The 27,092-nt window shown below is 45.9% G+C and overlaps 1 protein-coding gene across 1 annotated transcript; it reads right to left on the bottom strand.

Moving 5' to 3' along the window:
- Positions 1 to 2,820: 2,820 nt before the first annotated feature.
- Positions 2,821 to 10,182, bottom strand: LOC110578897 (dendrocyte expressed seven transmembrane protein). Its single transcript, XM_021688420.1, has 3 exons — positions 9,154 to 10,182; positions 3,850 to 4,158; positions 2,821 to 2,895 (listed from the first exon to the last, which is right to left on the bottom strand). Exons 1-3 carry the CDS (start codon positions 10,180 to 10,182, stop codon positions 2,821 to 2,823), a joined length of 1,413 nt encoding a protein of 470 aa, XP_021544095.1.
- Between the last annotated feature and the right edge of the window lie 16,910 nt (positions 10,183 to 27,092).

Raw genomic sequence — 27,092 nt, 5'->3', positions numbered from 1 at the left:
ACTTTCCAAAACCTAGGGTAAATTGTCATTTATTGTCTAAGCACGTGTCTGTCTTCCTGACTAAACTGAAAGCATCCCAAAGGCAGGGACCCAGGTGAACTGTCTGGGCATCACCAATACCTTCTACATGGCCTGTCCCAAAAGTTTATTCTAGTCGTTGGTGATGCTGTTAGGTAGATCAGTAAGTTAGTTAATTAACAGAATTTAGAAGCACAAAAGCATCCAATTCCTTCTAAAAATTTGGCAGTTCATTCTTTGCCTTTGTTAATATGGAACAGATCCCTTCTCTGTAGGAGGAATAAATGCAAAATGAATACAAACATTCACACATTGGATCCATGTATCAATATATACATTTGTTTATTTAGAAAACACAACAAGGTATGAAATCATGATAATGATTTGATTTAAATAAACCAAAACTGCAAATGCATCTTCATCTTCTCAAATCCTTTTTTGGTTGGAAGTCATGCCAACTCCATCAGCATTTGCCTGAGTATGGACTGCAGAACTGGCCCTACGTGATGCTAATCGTTGTTGCAGGGAAAATTATTCCAGGGTTTCATAATTTGGGGCAAAATAAGTTTTAAAGAGATTTCTTTATTATAGGGTTTCTCAAGTTTTTGAATTGTGCCAACATGCTTTATGAATCTTCAAAGTTAGAAGGCAGATGGTATGGATTTACTAACTCATGTAACTCTTTTTATGGGACAGCTGAGAGACTGGTGTGTTCTGAGGAACACACTTTGGGAAATGCTGAATCAGACAGGCTTTTAATGGAGGCTCCTTCTGTTAGAGAAATTTCACAGTTGAACCTGAACTGAAAGACAATTCTGTAAAACTTTCTGGACTGGTGGTTCTCAATCCTGGCTGCCCATTAAAATCACCTGGGAGCTTTAGACAAGCCATCGCCAGGGCCCCACCCCCAGCCAGCTGAGTGAGGGTTTCCCATCTATCAAATGGAAATAATACCTACCTCACAGAATTGTTGTGAAACCTAAAGGAGATCACGTATGTAAAATGCCCACTCTGGGGCCTGAAACAAAAGTTTGGTCTTTGGAACAATGTTTCTTTCTGGGGATAGTGTAGATCCAGTGAAAAATGGAGATGATGTTAGGTAAATAGAAAATCACTCTGTGTCCACACCCTGGTTCTGCATGGACAGATGCTAACAATGGATGATGAGAAACGGGATATTTGCATCGCCTGAATATTTCCCCACAATACACTTAGTAATTACAAAGGGAAGAACAGTAACTTTACCGTGGAAAACTCTGGCAGACCCCATCCTAACTAAATGAGACACGTCCATACCACGTGCCCCCTGGTAAAAGGGGACACCGAGATGACCACATCATGGCTTCTGTAGTATTCTTGCCAAAAATATATTATCCGGAGGAATTACGCAAGGAAACATCAGGCAAACCCCAGTCAGGACATTTTACAAGATTACTTACTAGCCAGTACTTTTCTAAAGTGTCAAGGTCATAAAAGAAAAAGAAAGACTGAAGAACTGTCCCTGATGGGAGGAGACTAAGAAACTAAATGTGTTGTGGGAGCCTGGACTGACTCAGGGACCAGAAAAGGGGTATTAGTGGGACAACTGACAGCTTCAATAAGCTCTGTACATGATGCATTTTTTTCAAGGTTGTTTCCCTGGTTTCGATAATTGTGCGACGGTTCTTGGGGATGATGGATGAAGGGTAAATGGAACTTTGTACTATTTTGCAACTTTTTTGTAAGTCTGAAAAGTTTTCAAAATGAAAAGTTAAAATATTAGAAAAATTTAATGATTATTTCTCTCTCATTCAGGGGCTTTCGAGATAATGGAATCAATATTTGAGGAGGTTTTTCTCCCTCTTGGGTATTTGGAGTTTAGAGGAAATAGGGCCCTTATACAATGTAGTCTACACCGAGCGTTGTAAAAAGCGGCCCAAGATGGTCCTTTTAACAAGCATTTCCTGTGGTTTGGATACATGTGGTCTAAATACCTGATGGGGGCGCCTGGGTGGCTCAGTTGATTAAGTGACTGCCTTCGGCTCAGGTCATGATCCTGGAGTCCCTGGATGGAGTCCCGCATCGGACTCCCTGCTCAGCGGGGAGTCTGCTTCTCCCTCTGACCCTCCCCCCTCTCATGTGCGCTCTCTCTCTCTCTCAAATAAATAAATAAAATCTTTTAAAAAAAATAAATAAATACCTGATAGAGGATTTGATAGAAGACATAAAACCAAAAGTGCTCCAGGAAAGAGGAGGGTCAAAGCCGAGGTGGTGGTGCAGAGAAATTAGGAGCGGCTAGATAAGGGTTTCAGAGAAAGTCTTTGGTGTTTGAAAAAGGACAGGGGGAGGGCAGAGAGTGCTGGGGGTCGGGAATAGCTATGAACGATATTTCAAAGGGCAGAGAAGGGACAGAAGAGTTTAAAGATATTTTCCTTGCATTAAATGTGTATGTTCTCCTTGGCATTTGCCTATAAGCCTTTAGTAGTGATTTTGATTTTTTCTAATTTTTGTTCTGGTTTTTTTGTTTTGTTTTTTCCTTGAGTATTATTCTATGCTGAGACTCATCCTCCAGGGGTCTGGTTTATACTTTTCTGCTACATTGTCACACAGTCCGGATCATGTACCTTGTTTGGAAGACAGATGACAACGCCATTTACCTGGTAGCCCTTTGGCCTTAGGAAGAAAAGTGGCTTGGCCTGCGAGCACACCCCAGCAGGTGCACGGAACACAGTTATCTGCTCTGGGGCAGGCACGGGGACCTGTGTCGGCGGAAACCCAGGAGAACGGCCACAGTGGTGTGGCCGAGGAGCTCCTGGGGGTCTCTCATGGATTGCCTTCAACTGCAATGCCCGTTCGTTTCTTCCTAATCATTTTCAGGACTGGAAGCCAGAAGTGAATCTGAAGAGACAAAGAAGACAGATGAATGAGCATTAGAGTCATTTCAAGTGCCTCTGACATAAACTTTTCATCGTGCGACGGCTGGCATCAGGAAAAATGCAAAAAAACACTTCAGAATGGCAGAAACTGATCCTTGTGGGTTATCTTAGTCTTTCATTGTTTATGAGCTATTTTCCAACTCTGTAAGTTGTTGGGAGCCGAGAGCAGCAATGCAAATGATTCTTGTCCATGGACGTGAAAATGACTTTCACCCTGTGGAGTGCAATTAATCCTTCCACCGACCTTGGGGAAGAAACCAGTTTTGCATCTAGTGAGCTCATTTGTTTTGGTGTTCCTGATGGCTTACACATGCGTGTGCTTTGAATTGTTGTTTGAATCGGTTGGAATTTCTTACTCTTCCCTCGTTAATTAGTTAAATGAAGTCTTTGACGAGCATTCATTTTATGTGTAGGAAGTCATTAGGTTACCATATATATGTATAAATATGCATATGTGTCATATACATAATATCATATATATATATATATATTTACACACACCAGACATATATTTTAATGCTGGAGAATGAATAAATTCTTTAGAGTTTACCAAGCTGTTGTAGATAGTTCCGTCTGTTATTTCTGTGTGCTTGGCGTGATAAATAACTAATTGGACCCTGTCCATTAATAATCACCACAGAGGGTCTTCCTGCCAGTCTCTCTACCTTATGGCTGAATGTGCCCACTTAAAATCAGTGTTTTGAAAAACAGCTTGTAGAATCATCTGGACCAGCATCCAACATCAAGAAGCTAAGAGCCTTAGCCATGCACATCTGTTAATTTTCTCCTCCCAGTGTCCCATCTGTTCCTGGGGACGTGAGCCCTAACGTGAAGCTGGAGAGTGCTTGGAAAGTCCACTTGCCCTTCAAACTCAAAATCTCCTTCATGACAGGTTATGCCCCCATCTTGGCCTTGCCTTTGTGAAGTAGAGACGCTGTTTACTGCTTCCTCCTTCCACTGCCTGCTTTGATCTCTTCTTCAGTAGCTTCCCATGCAGGTATCGGACGCGCTCCGCCTGCACGCTGGGGTAGAAGGATGCCAACACCAGGATTTTGAGTTGCATCAGGATGGAGGACAGCAAGCCCAGCATCACTAGTACCACAAGAATGAAGCTGAGAGGAATCCAGGTCTTAGACAGAAGGAGCTTTGGTTCAGGGATGCAGGTGGGTTCGAACAGAGATATGTGAAAGGAAGAATCATGGATGATGTCTTGAGTTCCTTGCTCCTAAAATGAAAGAATAAAATCCTAAGATTCATGCCATGGTTGTCCTCAGTCCTGGTCTTTCTCAATCTTGCCCTGCAATGCAAAGCATTTATCTTACAACGTGCAGGAGCTCGGGCTGGAGCAGCTAAGCCGGCACCTCCTGTGTGCTAGGATCAGAGTAAAGAGGAGGACCAAATCTTACGGGAAGCTACCGCAGTGTTTTTCCAAAGTGGGTTTGTGGAAACAGAGATTTCCTTGAGAGAAGGGTATCAGATAAGTTTGTCTACTCTGTCCTTTCTTTGCAGAGTCGGGATGCCCATGAGACTGTTGAAGTCTCAAGAAGACAAAGAAATCCAGTTAATGTCAGCTAGCGGCTCTCCTGACAAATGTGACCACATCACCCAGTTTTACAGAACACCTGCTTCTACCCTGTAGGACATGTGGGACTGATGAAAGATGGTTTTAGCTCAACTGGAGGAGAAGATTTTTGGAACTTAGACCCAGTCAGATCCTCCCCATCTTGACAAACACCCTGACAGTGGACCACAATGTCACAAAGATGTGGAAGCATTGTATTATGTTCTAAAGCAACCTTCTAGACATTGGGGGTGGGGAATTATTCTTAGTGTAAGAATATTAAAAATAGGGGCGCCTGGGTGGCTCAGTTGGTTAAGCGACTGCCTTCCGCTCAGGTCATGATCCTGGAGTCCCGGGATCGAGTCCCGCATCGGGCTCTCTGCTTGGCAGGGAGTCTGCTTCTCCCTCTGACCCTCCTCCTTCTCATGCTCTCTCTCTCTCATTCTCTCTCTCTCAAATAAATAAGTAAAATCTTTAAAAAAAAAAAGAATACTAAAAATAGTATTTGCTGAAGGTGGCTTTAAATCCTATTTGTAGAGGTCTCAAACAGGACATTTTCTCATTTTTCCTGGATGCTCAGGTGGAGTGCATTCCTTTCTGCTTGAAGACAAGAGTACAGACCAGTTGCCCTCAGCTGACTGACACAGAGGGCAAAGGATGACATTGAACCACCCAGCCAAGACACCAGCAAGAGAAGTGTGTGCTGATTCAGTTCTTTGTTTCCCCTGACCTGAGAAAGTCATTTCATCTCTCGGTGGATTTGTTTTCTGATTTGGTAAAACAGGAATTAATGGACCAGATCCTGCCCATGAATAAACTACTCCCTGTGTAAATTAAGCACCTTGGGGATGGAGCATTAACCTTACAGGCGGGAGTCCTTAGTAAGTTTTTATCACCGCTGTACCCCAGAGCCCTGGGGCCAGGAAGAGGGAAATGACTTCTCCAAAAGAACACAACCACGCCTAGAGAACAGAGTGCACCTTGATCTACCCCAGTACCTGTGAAGACTCTGGACACTTCAAATCTGGGACCTCTCTACAATCGTCAAGTCACATCTGGAATTTCCATGGCCCCATGCCTAAGCAATGAAAAGCATTTGCGCTGCCTCTCCTTTTCTCTTATTAAAAAGACAGTTCGCCTACAATTAAAGAGAGAGATTTCGGTCCCCAGAGCAAAAGCATGCACTCTTTTTAATACGGTTGAAAAAACAACCACATCGATTGAGTCAGTGATGAGAAATCCTGCAATAAGAAAGCAGTGGGTGTCCGGTCTGGGAAGAAGTTACTTAGTCTAGGAATCTAACTGGGGATTTTGCAATTGGGAGTCAGGACTTCATAAAGATTGAGTCAACATTTTTGTACCGGGTTGGCGGAGGGTAATGTGGAAGACAAATGAATTCTCTCAAAATGCAGAGCAATATACTAAATGGTACCCTGATGTTTTAAAATGTGTTTACCTCTCTTAAGTAAACAATTTGCCAAGACAGCATTGAGGAATGGACCGAGGTCTGGTATCAGACCATCCTGAGAAGTTAATGCAGACCAGTGCTGTGCACAAGTAGGGACTGGAAAAGTAACAACGCTGGCTATTTTCCCGTACGATGTCCACCCATCCAGCTAGCTCACTTTGGGTCATTTCCCTTCTTCTTTACTTAAAACACTTCTTTAAAATCATATGAAGGTGGGAGAGAAATACTGGCAAAACCCTGAGGTGATGGTTCTCTCCCTGCTGAGCCTCTCCTTTGCAAACCTGTGACAACGGAGGGACCAGGAGCCTCCCAGCGCATCCTGGGATAAGGGCGGGCCCGGCGGGTCCCCAGAGGCAGCTGCTGACGACGGCAGTCTCCTAGGTGCGGCGGCAGAGAGTTTGAGAGGAGCCCCCACGGCAGTCTCCAGTCTCGTACCCACATCTGCCCCAGCGCCCACCGCCCTGCTGTCGCTGTGCTCGCGGGGGCCTCCCCCACCAGGATGTGAGCCTCCACGGCAGCCCGCACAGCTTAGACATCCTTGCATCCCCCGTCCCCAGTGACGCCCCAAAATGTATTTGTCAGGACATTGTCATTGGAAAGCTTCTGGGCTTTTTTTGGAAGGCAGAACTTGCTTTTCTCTCCTTCTGTCTAAAATGGTGAGAATTCACAAAGCAGGCATGGGTATTGGCTGCGGAAGAAATGAATGAGAGAGGAGGAAAAAGAGAAGGAAGGGGAGGAAGAACCAAACAAGGAAAAAAGACAAAGGAGAAAGCGTTGGGGGAGGGGAGGGGAGAGGCCCTTTTACCTGCCAGCCCCGGGATCAAGCATGTCTGAAAGTCTAGTTTGGCTTTCACTTGAAACACCGCTCCCGTTATGACCCTGCTCCAGATAGCTAGAGCACCAGGGATCTTGTAATTCACTGAATTCTTCCGAGGCAGCGGAGTGCTCGTGCTGGGGGTCATCAACTCTGAGAAGCAGCCCAGAATTAGAAGGGGCAGAGCCCAGCTACCTGCGGAGCCAGAAGAAGCAGGGAGGGAGAGTGTAGACACCACAGGAGGACCCCAGGCCCGGAGATGAAGAGAGCCATGGAAAGTGGGGCTTCAGAGGAAGGCTTGCAGACACCCTTTCTGCCATTTCCTTCTAAGAGTTCCCCTACTGTAGCTTGACAAAAGCAAGGGAAAATCAGACATGTGCAGACAGCTGTTGGTGTTTTCACCAGCCCAGGCTAGCGCACTCCACCCCAGCACGCACAACACTCACACACCCACTCACACACCATGCAAACACACAGGCCTGCGTGCACACACGTCCCACCTAGTTCAGCTTCACAACTTCTGGGTTTAAAAGAAATCAAGACAATATCTGACAATATCCACATCCTCTGAAATGCCCACATAATCACAAACTTTCCCCAGAGAAAAATGGAAAAGAAAAAAATGGGATGCACAAAAACCATGGTCTTCTTAGCTCAGGACACAGCTGCTAAGAGGAGTAAGAACAAAGGAGAGAAAGGCAGATTCCCTGAGACTCAGGGGGCACCAGCTTAGAGAAACACACCGTCTTGACTAATTAAGATTGTCATAGATCCACCAATGGCCTTCGGCTCCGTTCTTTTGGGTGGGGTTTAGATCAGTGGTTCTCAGTCTTGACCACACATCAGAATTACTTGGAGAGTTTTTAAAAATCCCCCACCTCAGCCTCACCCCAATCCATTTGAATTCAATTTCTGGGGTGTTCTTTTGCTTGCTCAGGTCCACAGTGATGACACTGTGCAGTCACAGTAGATAACCACTGGTTTAGAAGGTCCTTGAGTGTTGGCACCTGAGCCAAAGTGTCTCCAAGTATGGTCTATGGACCACCTACTTTGAAGTCACATGGAGTGCTTATTAAAGGTACTCTCCTTTTGAAAACGGATTCTCTGTAAATTGAAGGCTGAGACTCTGTATCCATCCCAGGAAATACTTAAAACACATTTAAGGTTGAGCACCACTGACCTAAAAAAACAAGGTAGCTGTTTTCATCGCTTTAGTGGGTATTACCACATACCAGCCCCAGCCGTAACATTTGGTTATTTAGGAGCCCCTTTTTTTTTTCGGTGCCCATCGTCTTAAATGCTATGTGGATGCATTGGGAGGCCTCCTGTGTTGTGTAAGGGCTCAAGATTCAAAGAAAAGAAGTTCTCATTCCCAAAAGGTGCTCAAAGTCTACTGGCAGAGATCCGACAGAGAGATGAAGAAGGAGCCTAGGTTCATGCCAAGTACTCTTGCTTGAGAACCAACTTCATGTTCCATATCAGAGACACCGATTCCCACATTTAAGTGTTTGCTGACTATAGAAAGCTAAAAATGCTCACCCACCATGATATATGATCCTAATGCCCAGAATCTATAAATGTTACTTTATTTGGAAAAAAGGGACTTGGCAGAAGTGACCCTGATTATCGTGGTGAGCCCTAACACAATCACATTCATCTTTTTTTTTTTTTTTAAAGATTTTATTTGACAGAGAGAGAGAGAACACAAGCAGGGGGAGTGGGAGAGTGAGAAGTAGGCTTCCTGCAGAGTAGGGAGCCTGATGTGGGGCTCGATCCCAGGACCCTGGGATCATGACCTGAGCTGAAGGCAGACGCTTAACGACTGAGCCACCCAGGTGCCCCCACATTCATCTTTTAAGAGAGAAGCAGAGAGAGATTTTACATACTTGGAGGAGGAGACAATGCAAAGACAGAAATGAAGGTGGAGGGTTGCAGCCGCAAGCCATGGAAAGCTGACAAACCACCAGAAGCTGAAAGAAGCCAGAGTGGATTCTCCCCTAGAGTCCGAAGTGAATGTGGTGCTGCCAACACTTGATTTCAGCCCAGTGATACTGATTTTGGACTTCTTACCCCCAGAACTATAAGGGAATACATTTTTGTTGTTTTAAACCAGCCAGTTTGTGTTCATTTGTTACAGCAACCCCGAGAAACTAACACAGTGACCAAGGATGTTCAGGCTGAAATCAGACTCTTAACAGTAGGACTTCGATTCAATTTAACCAACAATTATTGGGCACCAATAATGCCAATATGCCAGGCACTGTGCCATCACAGGGATCCAAGGGTGAATAAGACACTGCCCTGGTCTGTGAGGTTCATGGTACTTCTTAAGACACCCCAGCAAACAGCCGGGACACGCCTCTAGACATGCGCCTACCTCTCTGTGTAGTTTCAAGTGAACCTCAAGCCCTGGCAAACTTTGGAAATGTTCGCTCACTGAGAAAATGAGCCGATACAGCAGGTAATCGATGGCTGCAAACAGCACCCAGATGTAGAGGTGGGTAAGTATGGGGAGGAAAAACAGCCCCAGGTTTCTCCTCTCTTTCGGAGACAATCGGAAAGATGGGATGACTACATAGTTCTTCCTTTCCTTCTTATTCAGCGGGAGGACGCAGGGCCTCTGTAGATCCCTCTCCATTTCGTCGAACTGAACGAATTGTTTGGTAATGAAGATGTTCTCAAACTTCCAACTGCAGGGGTCCAAAAATCGTTTCATGAAGAGCCCGGTGCCAAGCAGCACCAGCAGAAGCCCTGCTAGGGCTAGTACCTGCCGACCCAGCGAGGACAGTACATCTGTCGCTGTCACCATCTGGTACAAGACACCCAGGGCTTGGCCTTTGGTGTCATTTAGCTGTGCCTCCAGGGCTTCAGTGGGACTGAAAAGCGAGACCGCCAGAGTCTGGTTCCAAGAAATAAGGTCATCAAATAGATTTAGGTGAGTGGCAAGGCCATAAATCCACTGAATTGCTTCAATATATCTTTTCAAAAGTGGAAAATGTATGGAAAAGCTCTTTGCTCTTAGGTTGCAAGTCATACCGTCCAGGAGACCTTTGAAGTTGTGAAAAATATTTTCCACGTGTCCAAAGATCACTATCCCTGTGCCGGCTGCAATCAAGGTGCTCCTGCCTTCCCGCAGTCCGCAAGAGAGGAAGAAGAGAAGAATGAAACATCGTGCATGCTTGGAGCCGCCGAGCAGCGCACTGGTGATCACCCAGGAGGTGCTGAAGACTATGAATGAGGACAGAAACCAGGAAAAGGCCAGAGAGAGGAGGCCCACTGAAATGAAAGCCACAAAACAGCAAACTCCCCAATGTTGGATAAAGGCCATCCAGCCAGGACGTCTGGGAGACACATATGTCCCCCAAAGACCTAGGAAGATAGCAGTGCCCGAGGTCCAGACACCCATGCTCCCTGTGTCCCTGGAAATAAAAAAGAAACCAGGGTCAGACGTTGCTTTTCAATGTCCCCTGTCACTTTGCAAAGGGCATGGTGGTAGACTGGCAGCCAACAATGGTCATAATTCTTTACCTATCTTTATCTCCGCACCCCTTCCAATGTGACTTCACAGCTTCTCCCATTGAGAGGTTAGAGAAAGAGAAGAATCCATCAAGAGGCGAGTCTATTTCTCCAACCCTTGACTTCGGAGTGGCTTTGTGATGTCTATGACCAGTAGAATGTGGCAGAAATGTCACGGTGCCAATCCTGAGTCTGTGATTCACCCCTGCTTCTCTCTAGGCACCCTCCTGCTAACTTTTTAACACGCCCCGGTGTATTAGTCTCCCATCGCTGCTGTAGCAAACAGCCACAAGCCTAGTGGCTGATAGAAACACCTATTTATTCTCTTACAGTTCTGGAGATCAGAAGTCTAAAATGGGCCCTGAGAGCTGTGTTCCTTCTGGAGGCTCTAGGGGAAAATCCATTTCCTCACTTTTTGCAGTTTCTGGAGGCTCATGGACTCTTCTTCCTCCATCTCAAAGCCAGCAATGTTGCACCTTTTTTTCTCTTGGACCTCTGCTTCCATCCTTGTATCTTCTATGACTCTGATCTTCCTGCCTCCCTTCATAAGGACACCTGTGATTATATTGGGCCCACCCTGATAATCCAGGATAGTCTCCCCATCTCAAGGTTCTTAACTAATCCCATATGTAGAGTCTCTATCACTACGCAGAATAACCTACTAACAGGTTTTGGACATTAGGACATGGGCATCTTGGGGCGGGGGGGCACATTATTCAGCCTATCGCACCAGGTTGGGCTGCTGGATGACAAAGACACATGGTCAGTCAGTTCCACCAACCAACAGCCAGCCGAGCCAGCCAACTGCCAGACAGCTGAAGGAGGCGTCCCAGACCAGCCGGTCACCAGCCAGCTCACCAGCTGATCACAGATACTTTAGTAGTAATAAATGCTTATTTATTTTAAGCCACTGAACTCTGTGCTGCTTTATTAGGCAGTGATTGCTAAATGATAAAAGCAGTAATACTGTATCATGGACCTTAATAATTGCAATAAACCCTCGGCTGATTGGATAGGTTGAAATTCAATGCACCGCATTATGTAAAATCACTTTTGATAGTCATCTGTTTTCTCCTGCTCTAATTTTGCAAACCAGAAAGCATACCAAGGGCATCCAAACTGAGATGTAGCGCTGGACTGAAGCCATTGTGCCTCTGTGCTGTGACAATTGCATCCTACCCACACCCCTCCAGCCCGCCCCCACCCTCCGAGGGCAGTTCTCCCCTGGAGAATCTTGCAAGGAAAATAAGAATATTTTGTTAGAGTTAATCATCATTTGTTTTTTCCCAGCTGTGGCATAATTACAACAAAGGTGCTATGGGGCTGCTACCACCCTGTCAGTCATGCATATTTAGGTCTGTGATGCACTCATAGTCTTGGGTTCATTTGGAACCACATAAAATCAATTTGAGATGTTTCTCTCCTGATTAGCAGGAAAACATCTAATGAGCATTATACCATATGCATGGGATTTTAATGAAGACATTGATCAGGTTTTAAACACAGTCAAATACATCCCTCCTCACATCAGATATGCTGGGGCTGGATTTCTGGATTAGCTGGACATGGTTTGAGCCAGTGGATTACACCCAGGGTGTGAGAGGGGCCCAGGCATTGGCTAGTAGGCATGCACTGAGCGACTCAAGGTGAAGAAACGATTCTTTTTCTGTTCGGGCTGAATGAGGTGAATGAAGGGCAGAAATGAGACGGGGAAGTGGGCAGGTGAGGAACAAACCTGCGGTTGTTTCTCCTGCAATAATGCAGAAGGTTTGCAACTCCTGTCACGTGAAGGGAGATGGCTCGGAACAGAAAAGAAATCTGGAGAGAAAGTAACTATTGAAGAAGGGTCATTACCATGTGGGACCGGCCTTCTCAGAAATTCAGAATCCCACATTAGAGGATATTCTCACTCTATCCGGAGGGAAATTGGAATCGCCATTAGAATGGGGACCCGCAAAAGGACAAAGCTCTTTTTTCCTGCACACTTGCCTCCTTTTAGGGTCTGAGGTTGGTTTAGAGGTTGGCAGTGCTCCCATGCACTGACCCCATTCCTACCCCACTCTGATCCCTGGAAATCTCCGAAGGGCTCCTGTGCTCCCGAACCTTCCCCAGCACTGACAACCTGAGTCAGAGCTGCCTCGTGGCCCGGACAGGAGGAGAGCATCAGTCAGCGGAGCAGGTGGGCCACGGGCAGGATACTCTGCATCCGAGTGGGTCAGAAGAGCTGCCTCCCCACCCAGGCGTGGCCCCCTTCGCTCTCTTCATCACAGCTTTGGATTTGACCCAAACCATTATTTGACTAAATGATCCACTAAAAGGGATTCACTGCCTATTCTGCTCACCTTCCGTAAAGCATCTCCCTCCATCCTAAATGCCCTTTGCATTTCACACAGAAACTGAGGCTCAGAGGGCTTGCTGAAATCTGTCAGCAATCCCACAGAGAGTCTGTGGTGCAGTGGAATCCAGACCTGGTCTCCCTGCCTCCTGGGCCAGCTCCCCGCTCCCCCTCACCGTGGCCAGATTCCCTGACTCCCGGGTATGTGACAGGACACTCAGCTCAGTGTGTGTCTGCTGGAAACACATTACACTTTCTGCCAGTGACCGCTTAAGAGCTGACCTGTAGATCACAAACCCATTTCTATCTGCTCATTTTCCCCCTGCATCAAGATAGTTGGCCCTGGAAAGCTGTGTCTCAAATCAGCAGATTTCTCTTTAAAGCAGATCAGAAATCTCAGCTGGCTTTCCCCCCCCCTAATATCCTTTGTGAAGCACCATTTTGCTTGCTTCCTAAAAAATTAATAATGTGTATTTTGGATTCATATTTCCCTTCTTTTGCCTTCATTCTTGAACAGTGTGTTCTTAATACAGATATTTCTCTGAAAGTAAGAAATGGATTTATGGACACATTAAAACTGTAACATTGGGCAATAAAAACTAGTATCAATTAAATAAGATATAGGACTGCAATTTTGTCCCATAAGAGGCACATGTTTTCTTAATGAGCAACAGATCTAATATTATCCTCCTTGTTTTTGTACTCAAAACAGCACGTCACCAAAAGACACCAAAACTTTCTGCAACGAGAGGACTGAATGCATTCTCTCCTATTTTATTTTATCTTTTATTTTTTAAAAATGTTTTATTTATTTATTCATGAAAGTCAGAGAGAGAGGCAGAGGGAGAAGCAGGCTCCCCACCTAGCAGGGAGCCTGATGCGGTACTCGATCCAAGGACCCTGGGATCATGACCTGAGCCGAAGGCAGACGCTTAACCATCTGAGCCACCCAGGCGCCCCAACATTCTCTCCTATTTTATTTATTTTCTTTTTTTTTCCTCAGAGGTAGGATTTAGTGAATCATCAGTTGCATATAACACCCAGTGCTCATTACATCATGTGCCTTCCTTAATGCCCATCACCCAATTATCCCTTCCCCTGACCCACCTCCCCACCAGCAACCCTCAGTGTGTTTCCTAGAGGTAAGAGTCTCTTGTGGTTTGTCTCCCTCTCTGATTTCCTCTTAGTTTATGTTTCCCTCCCTACCCCTATGTTCATCTGGTTTGTTTCTTAACTTCCACATATGAGTGAAATCATATGACAACTGTCTTTCTCTGACTGACTTCTTTCACTTAGCGTAATACCCCCTAGTTCCATCCACGTCGTTGTAAATGGCAAGATTTCATTCTTTTGGATGGCTGAGTAATATTCCATCGTGTATATATACACCACATTGTTATCCATTCATCTGTCGATGGACATCTGGGCTTTCTCCATATTTTAGCTATTGTGGAAATTGCTGCTATAAATATTGGGGTGCAGGAGCCCCTTCGGATCACTGCATCTGTATCTTTGCGGTCTATACCTAGTAGTGCAATTGCTGGGTCGTAGGGCAGCTCTATCTTCAACCTTTTGAGGAACCTCCATACTGTTTTCCAGAGTGGCCGCTCCGGCTGTACATTCTCTATTTTATAGTTCAAACCACAGACCTGGGCTTTGGACCACGTGCCCAGAAGCTGGTGTTCAATCTGCCCTTCCTGTCACTGTTGAATGAGGCCTTGATTTCTTCTCCAATCGGTTTCTCATTTTCCCTACTTGAATATAAGATCTGCCGAGCTCCTTCCTGGTGAGGTTTGAAGAGGGGAGCTGTCGCAAGCCCCTTAAGACGACCCGGCCAGAAAGTGCCGCCCATTTCTTGTTTTTTTTTTTTCTACCACAAAAAATTGAGAACTTCCCTTCTCTGAAGGTCTTCAGGCAAGGACTGAATGCCCCAAGTTGATGGGAAGCATAGCAACAGGAGCTGGATTCACCGCCTTCCCAGCACTGACTTTCCGGGTCTCCTTCAGATGGCTGCTGATTTCCTTCCTCTTTTCCTGCAGAGGTGCGAGTGTCCTGCTGAACTTTCTCGGCAGATGGCCCCAACTCTTTCCTTTGAGGCAAATCAGGATTTGGACAAGCTGGTTGCTTTTTCTTTCCCAACGACTTTGTCAAGCAGATACCCAGATCCCTGAATTTTATTTTCAGAGCTAACATGAATCTTATAGATCAGAGCTTCTTAAACGTGAGTCTGTGATCACTAAGGAAACTTGTTAAAATGCAGATTTTGCTTCTAAAGGCCTAGAGTGGGCCCTGAGACTCTGCCTTTCTGACAAGTTCCCGGGTGGCTGATGCCGCTCATCTGAGGACCAGACGCTGGGTAGCAAGCTTGGGGGTTCAGCCCTGTCTCATGGCACTTCCTGTGATGATGGAAATGTTCTCTCTCTGTGCTGTCCGACCCAGTCGGCACCAGCCATATGTGGTGATTGAGCACTTGAAATAGAACCAATGGGACTGGAGAGTTGAATTTTTAACATTATTTAATTTTAATTAACTCCAATTTAAATAGTCGCATGTGGTGGGTGTCGTTGTGTTGAGCAGCCCAGCTCTAGAGGACTGACACCTGGTGGGCTGGTTTCCACGGATGAGGAAACAAAAGTCCAAAGAGGCTAAGGGACTCACAGAGCCTGTCCTGGCGTTGGAGACAGAGCTGGGGGTGAGACCCCAGTTCCCACCACTTAACCTGTCACATCAGCATCTCACCTCTGACTTCTCATGAACCCTATTTTAAAATTCTTACCAGGGGGCACCTGGGTGGCTCAGTCGTTAAGCATCTGCCTTCGGCTCAGGTCATGATCCCAGGGTCCTGGGTTAGGGTCCTGGGATCGAGCCCCGCATCGGGCTCCTGCTCCGTGGGAAGCCTGCTTCTCCCTCTCCCACTCCCCCTGCTTGTGTTTCCTCTCTTGCTGTGTCTCTCTCTGTCAAATAAATAAATAAAATCTTTTAAAAATAAATAAATAAATACATAAATAAATAAATAAAAAAGAGCTCTTGGGCGCCTGGGTGGCTCAGTCGTTAAGCATCTGCCTTTGGCTCAGGTCATGATCCCAGGGTCCTGGGATCGTGCTCCGCATCGGGCTCCTGCTCCGTGGGAAGCCTGCTTCTCCCTCTCCCCCTGCTTGTATTCCCTCTCTCGCTGTGTCTCTGTCAACTAAATAAATAAAATCTTTAAAAAAAAAAAATTAAAATCCTTACCAGTGTTCCTGGATAATGGAGGTAAAATTTCCCACATGCCAAATTTGCCTTCAGGCAAATACATAACTAGAAAAGTGGACAAACTACAGTCGGTGCCTCCAAGACTTAGCCAACCTAATACTAGGTAATAGTAATAGCTATCAATTTGTTAACCAAGTGCCTGGCCACTGTGTTAGCGTCTGATGTACATTATTTCTAATCTTCACAGCTCTAGATATTACAGATATTCTTATAGCTCTATATTTTAGATGAGGGAACTGAAGCTCAGAGTGGTCAAATAACGTGCCCAAGGTCACACAGCTAATAAGTGGAAGAGCCAGGATTCTAACCCACATTCCAGTGGCCCTGAGGGTTCAGGATGGGCAGCTTTCTAGATTTTCTTAAAATGATCTTCAAAGAGCAGCTTCTAAATTTGTTTGGAATATATGCCCAGAATCCCAGTCATGCATGCATCCCGGAATGTGGCTTTAACAACGCTGGTATACACTGTCCTTGCGCTGCCATCTGCATCCGGCGTCCCCCACCTCGGCTGCCAGCTCAGCCCCACCGAACCCTCCAGAGCTGGCTGTGGATCTCCTCTCCCTGGGCTGACCCTTTGCTCAGCTGTGGCCTGCTCCTTGTTCTCCTTAGAGACTGTTTAAGCCAGCCTGAGGCTCAGACTTACTCATCCCTTAAACCAGCCCATTTGGCGTTGGGCTCCCTGGTCTGAGGTCTGGGCTGCAGGGCCCTCATTCTCAACTCAAAAAGCCCTCTCTCCCAGGGTCAGGGAGCCAGGAGGTACATTCAGGGCTGGTGCCCACACTCTCTGTTGCACAGGAAAATCAGGGCGGGTGGGCAGCACTCAGGATTTTAAATAGCTACAAGGGTCAGACTAGCACCGGAAAGAATAAAGGAAATCAGGAGGTGTGGATACTTCTCAGGGTGAGGGATGTGGAGCAATGGGCGGTGGGTCTTGGGGGGCTGGAGAGCCCAGGCCCCAGTTTAAGTTGTCTGGACAGGAGCCTCCATCCCAGCAGATGTTCTTCAAGGCTGTATGGAGACCCAGTGTGGCCAAATTTTCTGATTTTTTTTTTTTCCAAAAGAAGCCAGAAATCTAGATTTTGGGAGGTGACATCTCCTGACTTAAAAAAACAAAAACAAACTTGGCTCAAATGATTTTTAAATACTCTGACTGGCTGGTTTCTGGCCACCAGACTGTCGGTTTGCAAACCTTGGTCTTTGGGGAATCGTCATTGCTTCCTCCTCTCTGCTCTGCCCCCCTCCTTCCCTTATTTTCCTCTTTCCCACTCATCTGAATTGCTTTTGCTTCTTTTTCCCCCCTGGGACATTTTAAAATCATGCTGTAGGCCAGTTTCCAGTCTCATGCATAAAGGTTTTTCTCTATGCCTTGGGAATATTTATTTTTGCCCAAAGGTCTCTAATTCTATTCTCTTCCGGGAGCTGCTGAAAGGCAAACCTGATCCCTTTAACCTGCAATTTCTCTTTGTTTTGCCTCCATTATCGATAACGTTTATTATCTGACTCAACATCCTTGTCTCCCCAGGACAGAGTACCTGCTTCTTGCTTTTACCCACAGTAATATTCCAAGACTAATCACCACTTTGCTGCCTTTATCTCTAAGCTACAGTTTGCACCACAGCCTGGGTGGGAGAACCACAGCTGGAGTGCACAGGGCAGTAACACGGAGGAGGCCCCATCTCGCTTCCATGGGTTAAAGCCATTTTGGGGTGGCTGGGTGGGAGGGAGCAAGGCAGGAAACGGGGCTGGTGATGAGGCGCCCCGGTCCAAGCCAAGCGCCACACAGCCTGTGAGTGTGCGTTGCCAGCCGGAGCCCACACTTCGCTGCTTTCACGCGGAGCTGAGCTGTTGCCATGGGAAACAGCAGTGGCCAGGCTCCTCCATCAGCCCTGTGTGCGCCTGCAAACACCGGCTGTGAGGGGCATACACCGCGGCCTCCACTGTTACATGTCAGAGGCAGCAGCGAAGTCCCGCAGCAGCCCCCCCAAGAGCCTGCTCGTCCACTTTGTGGGGGAGTCAGCGGGTCCAACGCTCCTGAGCACCGTCCTTTGAGCACAGATCCTGTCTCAAGGTGTACCGCATCCTTGCTTCACATCCAAGGACACATGCAGCCACGAAATAATAACTTGAGCCTCCCAACAAATGGCCTATCCCAGGAACTTTCTAGATGGGGGCATACAGGAGACGCAAATCCCCAGTGCCACTCCGGGGCAGGCAAACAGAAAGCTCAGTGCAAATGCAGGAGAAATCAAGGCGGACTTCCTTGTGGAGGGACCTAGAGATCAGGATCTCAGGGATTGCCCTGTTGCTCCCCTCTTTCCCTACTTGTGGAACATTCGCCTTGTCTGACATCCCAACATTTCCATTAAGTGAGATCAGCTCCTTCTGCTCCTGCTCCCCACGCAGAAGCCAATGGCTTATGCTCGACAGGCCCAGCTGCAGTCTGTAGACACCCTGGGGAGGAAAAGTAAACGCAGCCTGCTGATCTCTCTATTCTTTCTGTGCTCCTCCAGCCAGCTCCGCTAACCCCCTGCGGGAACCTACCTACCCAGTACCTCTCTCAGGATATTTAGGACTTGATGAGACTCTCATCTGAAAGGAAATTAGGACAAAGGTCAGAGTGGAATAAGAAGAGTACCCGGCAGGGAGATGGGAGCCCTGTGGTCTAGCCTCCTTCTACCCAGAATGAGCTGTGTGACCTTGGGTAGGTCAATTCACCTCTGAGGACCACAGCTCCTTTGAGCTGGATGAGTTCTAAAGTCCCTGCTAGCCCAATGGTCTGAAATGAAAGGCACAGGAGAGCAGCAGATCAGGCCCTGGGTGCTGACATTTTCCAGCCTGGTACCTGTAAGTGGGACAGAGGAAGAATGGAGGGTTTCTCAGCCCTTCCTTCCTTCCTTCTTTCTTTCCTTCCTTCCTTCTTCCCTCCTTCCTTCCTCCCCCTCCCTCCCTCCCTCCTCTCTCCCTCTTCCTTCCTTCCTCTTTCTTTCTTTCTTTCGTTCTTTCTTTCTTTCTTTCTTTCTTTCTTTCTTTCTTTCTTTCCTTCCTTCCTTCCTTCCTTCCTTCCTTCTTTTTTTCTTTCTTTCTCTCTTTCTTTCCTTCCTCTTGCAAACTTCTAGTTTGCTTGGGAACACACTGTTCTCTCAGGAGGCCAAAAGAGCTTGAACAAGCACAGAGGCCTCCTTTTGAGGTGGAATGAATTCCTCATTTCTTTTCATCGTTCTTGCCTTGGGAAAGCCAGCAAATGCCTTCCTCCGTGAAAGCAAACTTCACACAAGAAAGGAAAGATTAATGAAAGCTACCAGGTAAACAGAAGAGCATTTAGGGCTCAGTTCAGTCTGTCACTGTGCAGGGCATTGTCCATGAGGCCTGGCAGCCTTCCAGGCCGGCCCGGACAGCCCTGCTCCTCACCACCACCCGGAGGCTCAGCCAACAGGTATCAATTCTTCAAAAGTTGGGAAATGGGCAAGTTAACCCAAGCTGCTCTGTTCAGAGGATAATCATGCTCCGAGATGAGGGTATTTGGATCCCTCGGGCCAGCATCCACAAAGACTTCTTTCTGGTATTTCTATACACAGATAAACTGTCTGAGGTAGAGGAGGAGCTTAAAGTATCGTCAGGTCTCAACTGTTCATTCCAATTTACTTTTTTTTTTTTCATTAAAAAAAGCAATTCCAAGAACAGAATTTTCGAAAAGTTTACTTACAGCTTCCTCTCAGGTTCTTCTGTGAGTGCAAAAGTGCCCTTCCCATTGACTCTGAGTTTTGATATACAACAGGAAAAAAGGAACTAGAAGTGACGAGAGGGTCACATTGCTTTGAATCAGCATCTTCATTTCCCCCACAAAGTGACTGAGTCATAATATTGACAAAGGGGATAATTGTTACAAAGGAACTCCATATTTCTTTCCAGTATTTTCTCCAGAATGGATGTTCCAGAAATCAATTCTAGAAAACAACGAAATAAGGCATTTTCAAACACAGGAGAGTGAGTTACAAACACTTGGAGGGTTTCTTCCCTCTGTCCTTTTCTCCCCTCACTCTTATTCTCCCTACCCCACCCCCAGCAAGGGGACAGTAACGGTCTTCACCATTCCCACTGCCATCAACAGTCCCAGGGGCATGAAGGAGTCACCTCTGCACCGATGACCCAAAACAAGTGTCATTGTCTGTGTAACCCATCTCAATCTTACCATCTTGGAAATTTAGCTTCCAAGTCAAGAGGATCAGCTTGTATGGTTGAGGGAGTTAGGGAAGCCTCCAAACCCTCCTACAAAATTGTTCTTCACCTTTCGATTGAGACCTATAAGTGGAGGAGATTTTATCTTAAAATCCATGGATTCCTGCCAAAATGCGGAAGGGTTGATAAAAAGAAAAATATAAAATAAACAAGTGGATAGATGATGGGTCACTGAATACTTAGGTAAAAAAAAAAAAAGAAAACTCAGGTCAAACATCATGGTGAAGATACCCAAATGTACGATGTTTGGGAGACATAGCTATTCATCATGAACAACAGGTATCCAGCAAATGTTGTGAGCAAATTAACGTTACTAAAAAAAAATCTCACTGATTTTTTCAACGGGGTGGATTGGAGGGGAGTGGGTACAGGGAGCAAGGAGCTGAGTCAGGAGGTAGGACCAGTGTATTAGTCAGTGTTCTCCAGAGAAATGAAACCGATAGGGGGAATGTGTGTATGGATAAAGAGGTTTATTTTAAGGAATTGACCCACATAGTTGTGGGGCCTGACAAGTACCAAATTGGCAGGGTGAACCAGCAGGCAAGAGCCCCAAGTAAGAGGTGGTGTTGTAACTTGAGTCCAAAGGTGAATTGCAGGCAGAATCCCCTCTTTCTTGGAGGACCTCAGCCTTTTTCCCTCTTAAGGCCTTCAACTGATTGGATGAGGCCCACCTACAGTATAGAGGATAGCTACTCAATGTTTACTGATTTAAATGTCAATATCGTCTAAAAAATACCCTCACATCAACATCCATATTAGTATTTGACCAAATATCTGGGCACTAGCCAAACTGACCCAGAACATTAACCATCACAACCAGATCTAAGTAAAAGAAAGGAAGGACAAAACATAGGGTTTTATTTGTTTGTTTAGGCTGTGGAGAGCGAATGGACAGAATTGGTAGCTAGGGGAGAGAAAGGAATCGGTGACAATCGAAAATTTCCACCTGAACCACATAGAGCTTGGAGGTTTGTAGGGAATGTGTTTGGAAAAATAAGGTCCCAGATAGATGTCCGGATGGAAATATCCAGACAGGAATGTGGTCCTGGGCTTAGGAGAAGATATGAAGGATAAAGGCAGAGAGCTGAGAATTAGCTCGGAGAGTGCCTGCAGCATAGCATCCAGAGCATTTCTGTTGAATTGAGTTGCAAGCTGAAACTCTGAGGCCAGATGGATTTTCAGAGGGAGACGGTATCAGAAAGGAAAGCAGCAGTGAGGGGCTGGGTTGATGGGTACTGGGCTATGGGGTGCCAGCCTGGGACTCAAAGGGCCAGGGCTTCTGTGGACTCATCAAGCTCACCGAACACATGCAGAGAAGGCTTCAGGAGCACAACTGCTTCCAGGGAGGCCGAGAGGCAAGTCTTAACTTTTGAAAGGGTGGGGGTGGGGGGAAGGGAGGCTTCCAGACAGAACAAAATGGCACATGCAAATAAATGCATGGAGACAAATGAGAGCTGCAAAAATCTGGATGTGACTGAAGTGAAGGGACTAGAAACAGGCGGTCACAAATGAGGCAGACAAGCCTGGCAGAGGCACAGCCTCGACAGCCTTCGCGTCAGGAGGCTACTCTGTCCCGAAGGTGAAGAGCGCCACTGAAGAAGGTGTTTTCATTTGAATAAGAAGGTCCGGACCACAGTGAGGGGGCCTGATGGGGTAATCCGGAAGCAATACTGGGGGCCCCAAGAAAGGGATGGGTCAGGGAATGGAGAACCAGAGGCAGGCTGGAGATCACGAAGGTGGGAAGAAGAATGAAGCCCAGGAAATGGCCCTGGACTTTGGTGATCAGGAGGTCACTGTGCTCTTGGAAGAGCCATGTCAGTAGAGGGCTGGGAGTGAACCAGAGGTGAGAAGAGGGGCAAGCCCACTTTACTTTGTAGTAGTGTTGGGGGTAGAAATGGAGAGGGGAGAAGATAGTAGTCCAGAAGCAGTGGTTTTGTGGGGTTTTTTAATTAATTAATTTTTTAAAAAGATTTTATTTATTTATTTGAGAGAGAGAGAGAGTGAGCATGAGTGGAGGGAGAGGCAGAGGGAGAAAGAGAATCTCAAGCCGACTCTGCACGGAGAGTAAAGCCTGACAGAGGGGCTTGATCTCACCATCTTGAGATCAAGACCTGAACCAAAATCAAGAGTCAGACGCTTAACCAACTGAGCCCCATTGGTTTTTGAAGAACAGAGAAAATTTAGCATATGGGAGGTGAGGTAAGGAGAAAAGAAGGAAAGCCACTGAGGATGGGCTCAATCCCCTTGGGGTGAGAGTTGGGGGGCCTTCTGCCCAGAGAGTAGGGAAGGGAGATGGGTCACCAGCTTGTGGAGAGCACATCTGGGAGCAGCTGCTAAAAGAAGCACCAGGAGGAGGAAACTAATTCGCCATCGGTGAAACCTCCCAGTGAGCCCCAGAGCAGTGCCCAAGCTTTGGAATAATAGCGGCCAATTGGTTTCAGACCTTGGAGACTTCTAAAAGTGGGTGCCCCTTAAGGTTGAGGGGCTGGGATGCTGACATTGAGCGGCTCCTGCCAAGATTCCTTTCCTGGGCTTCCAGGGAACTCAGACAATGGGAAGGAAAGTTATGCTCAGCTGGGAATTTTAACCTGAGTCAGCTTCAAGGTTCCTTAATGACTTTGAAAGTCTGCAATTAGTAGACTGGACAATTTGAGAGTCTCTGTACTCCTGAGATAAATAGCTTCAGAACAGCAATGGTTGAGAGGGCCCGATAAGCAGCAACCATCTTGATTCCAAGGCCAGAGCCTGGTGACCACGGGCATGTCTAGGATTCCGCCTGCAGTGTGGGACAAGGAGCAGTCAGTCACTACTGAAATTCCTGTAAGAGCCTAGTTTTGGGAGCGTCTAACATTCTTTCTCCTGCCATCAGGAATCTCTGGCCCAGAGGTGATTTTGGTGTTGATGAGCCAGGAAGCACGGAAAATATGAGGTTCACTTCAGACTGGTGATTCATCCAGGCCAGGGATCTCTGGAGAACAAGCCAGGGAGTGGGTGTTTTGTGAGACTACAAGGCCTGGCATAGACAAGTGTTGTCATTTTGGCCATTTAGTAGCTTTTAGCCCCTTAAAAATGGCGGTAGTCTTTCCTGAGCAACCCATAAGAGGTAGTAAGCTTCGTATGTTGAATGAACAATGAGAGAATTCTGTCCCATGAGTCCAGTTCTGTGGTCTCTGCTCCAAAACTCTCTCCTTTTAATCTTAGAGTGATATCCCCAAGGGTTTCTCTGAGGTCATCCAAGAGATAGCCTTTACAATTAAAGATCTGGATCATTCCTGCTGTCTCAATACCGAAGCCTTGCAGTGTTTTACATTCACCGCCGCACTGAAGCTGCTTCCCTCCCTCCACCCCAGGCCCGGGATGTAAGAGATAACAAATATCTCAGTTGTTCAAGCCACTTTTTTTTTTTTATAAACTTTATCTTATAGAGCCACTCTAGGTTACCAGAAAAATTGAACTGAAGAAGGTACAGAGATTTCTCATGTACTCGCTGTCCCCACACATGCACAACCTCCCTGCTTATCAACATCCCACACTAGAGTGGAAAATCTGTTACAACAAACCTACATTGAGACCTCATAATCACCCAAAGTCCATAGTTTATATTACAAATCACTCTTGGTGTCATATATTCATTGGGTTTGGACAAATGTGTAATGACCTGTGCCCACCATTACAGTGGATATTCTGTTGCCCCCCCAAATCCTTGTGCTCCTACCTCCCGATCCCTCTCTCCCCCTAACCCTTGGCAACCACTGATCTTTTCACGAACTCCATAGTTTTGCCGTTTCCAGAATGTCACAGAAGAAGAATCATGCTGTGCCTAGCCTTCTCAGGCTGGCTTCTTTCACTTAGTGATAGGCACTTAGGTTTCTTCCATCTCTTTTCAAGGTCAAGCCACTTTGAAACACCACTTTATTCGGGTATGATTGACATACAACAAACTGCACATACTCAAAATGTGTATTTTGATAGGCTTCGACATACATGTAGACCCATGAAATCATCATCACAATCAAGATAGAGAACATATCTGTCACCCCTGGAGTTCCCTGGTACACCACTCCCCTCTTCACTCCACTCCATCCTCAGACCATCACTGCTCTGTCACTATAGATTTGTTTGTATTTTCTAGAATTTTATAGATGGAACCACATGGCATGTACTCATTCTTTCCTTTTGGTCTGGCTTTTTTCATGCAGTGTAATTATTTTGATATTTACCCACATGGTTGCATGTATCATTCCTTTTGATTGCTGAGTGGTGTTCCTACATATGAACATATTATCATTTGTTTCTCCATAAACCTGCTGGTGGAAATTTGGGTTGTTTCCACTTCGGGGCTACTAAAAATAAAAACACTATAAACATTTGAATGTGAGTCTCTATAAGGGCACATGATTTCATTTCTTTTGGGGAAATACCTAGGAGTGGAACGGCCAGATCATATGGTAGGTGCATATATGATTAACTTTTAAGAAACGGCCAAAGTTTTCTAAAGTAATTGTGCAATTTTACATTCCTTCTTGCAGAGTGTGAAAGTTCCAGCTGCTCTAGGTCCTTGCCAACACTTGGGATAGTCAGTTTATTTAATTTAACCCACTCTAATCGCTGTGCAGTGATATTTCATTCTACTTTTAATTCTCATTTGTCTAGCAACTAATGATGCAGAGCATCTTTTCATGTATTAATTTACCATCCCTGTATCTTCTTTGGTGAAGTGCCTGTACCTGTTTCTAATTCATTTTTTTTTAAAGATTTTATTTATTTATTTGACAGAGAGAGACACAGCAAGAGAGGGAACACAAGCAGGGGGAGTGGGAGAGGGAGAAGCGGGCCTCCCGCTGAGCAGGGAGCCCGACGCGGGGCTTGATCCCAGGACCCTGGGATCATGACCTGAGCCGAAGGCAGAAGCTTAATGACTGAGCCACCCAGGCGCCCCTCTAATCATTTTTAATACAACTGCCACAATAACAGAATTTCTGTGAAAATATGTTTCTTCTTTACAAAATAAGAATGCACGTTCATTGTAGAAAATCACCCTTAACTTTACCATTCAAAAATAATTCTCTGTCCATTTTATACACTTCAAATAATTTTCCACTTTGTAATTTGCATTTTAATTTGATTTTTAGGGTTTTTTTTTCTTTGTATACAGAGGTTTTTTAAAATGCTATCACTATCTGCCCTTGAAGAAAGAAAATTCTACTTCCCTTACAAGTTTTGTTTTGTGTGTGTGTGTGTGTGTGTGTGCGGTGCTCCTATTTAAATATTTAATCTATCTAATATTTGATAACTTATAAACTAGAAATCTGCATTAGTTTTCTACTGATGCTGTAACAACTTGCAAACTTGGTAAACTTAGTGATTTAAAGCAATACGAATGTATTCTCTTACAGCTCTGAAGGTCAGGAGTCTAAAATGGGTTTAATAGGGTGAAAATAAAGGTGTCAGCAGGGCTGTTGTTCTTTCTGGAGGCTCAGGGGAAGAATCTGTGTCCTTGCTTTTTGCAGCTTCTAAAGGCCACCCACGTTCTTGGGCAAGTTCAAAGCCAGACATTACGCCACGCCCACCTCTGCTTCCATCCTCACATTTTCATCTCCGGATTTGACCCTCCTGCTTCCTCCTATAACCCTTGTGACTACACGGGGCCCAGTTGGATAAACTAAGCTAATTTTCCAGTCTCCAAACCCTGAATTGTAAAGTAACACATTCACGGGTTCTGGGGATTAAGACAAGGACCTCTGTGGGGGTGGGGGTGGGGCTGGTGTGGGGGGGTGCATTATTCTGTCCACCATAGGAACTGTCATTGTTTTATAGTGGCTCACCAGTTAGCCCAGTATCATTATTGAATAATCAATCCATAATTACTCTACTAATTGGAAATGTCAGCTTCATCATATAAAAACTTCATGTGGGATATATATTTCAGAACTTTCTATTCTGTTCCTCTGGTGGGGAGAGCACACTTCCTAACATGCATACCTGGTCCCCATTGCGACAGGTCACAGTTCAGACTCCTTCCCGTGACTCTTGAGACTTCCATCACGGGCTCCTGTCTCGCTTCTTAGCCTCATCACCTACACGCCCGGCAGGCCCACCAGGCTCCAGCCAGAGCCCGGGGAATCTAGTGACATGGTGACCTGCCAGACTGCAGGTGACACAACTGTGTACCACTTCCTGCAGGGACACTGAAGTGAAAATATAAGATCTATGAGATCTGCAATGATAGGATGCCACCTCATTCTCTGTGAACAGTAATGAGCTACATCTTAATGCTTCCAAGTTTCAGCTCAACAAATGTTTGTTGAGAACAAATGATGTACCAAATGCCAGGCTCACCACAGGCGCTATGGAAGGAGTAAGCCACCATCTCTAACTTCGAGGCATTCCTAATCTGGTGGAGAATTCAAATACGTACCATGAGAATTTTAGTATAGACAGCTGTTGTGATAGACACGCGTTGTAGTTTACCCACCAGAGTTGCATTCTTGTTTATCTTTCTTGATGTTTCCATTATGTTCGTATTCATTAAGCACTACTATGTCATTCATTTCATCAAATAGCAGAATCTGTTAAAATTTCAGAGTGAGTGTCTGTACCTGCATTTGGTGGCCATGACCATTTTACAGCTGTCCTTGGTAAAATTGCTATAATAGCCTGAACTCATTTCAAGAGGCTGCCGGGTATTTGCTTCCTCAGCCACATCAGCTGCCTGATGGCATAATGTCCAGCAGCCAGGATAGGAAATGCTACAGTGCTTTTGCTAGTCATCACAGACATCTCCACCACCAAACTGTGGTTCACCCAGACAATGGAACGGTACTATGCGCTCAAAAGAAATAAGCAATCAAACCATGAAAAGACATGGAAGAACCTTAAGTGCATATTGCTAAGCGAAAGAAACCAGTCTGATGTTTCCAACAACACTGAAAAAGGCAGAACTATGGAGACAGTGAAAAGATCAGTGGTTGCCAGGA

The sequence above is a fragment of the Neomonachus schauinslandi genome, chromosome 4, assembly GCF_002201575.2.
Source record: "Neomonachus schauinslandi chromosome 4, ASM220157v2, whole genome shotgun sequence".
Classification (NCBI taxonomy): Eukaryota; Metazoa; Chordata; class Mammalia; order Carnivora; family Phocidae; genus Neomonachus; species Neomonachus schauinslandi.
Note: the sequence above shows the minus strand (reverse complement) of the source record. Positions and strands in the feature narration are given on the sequence as shown.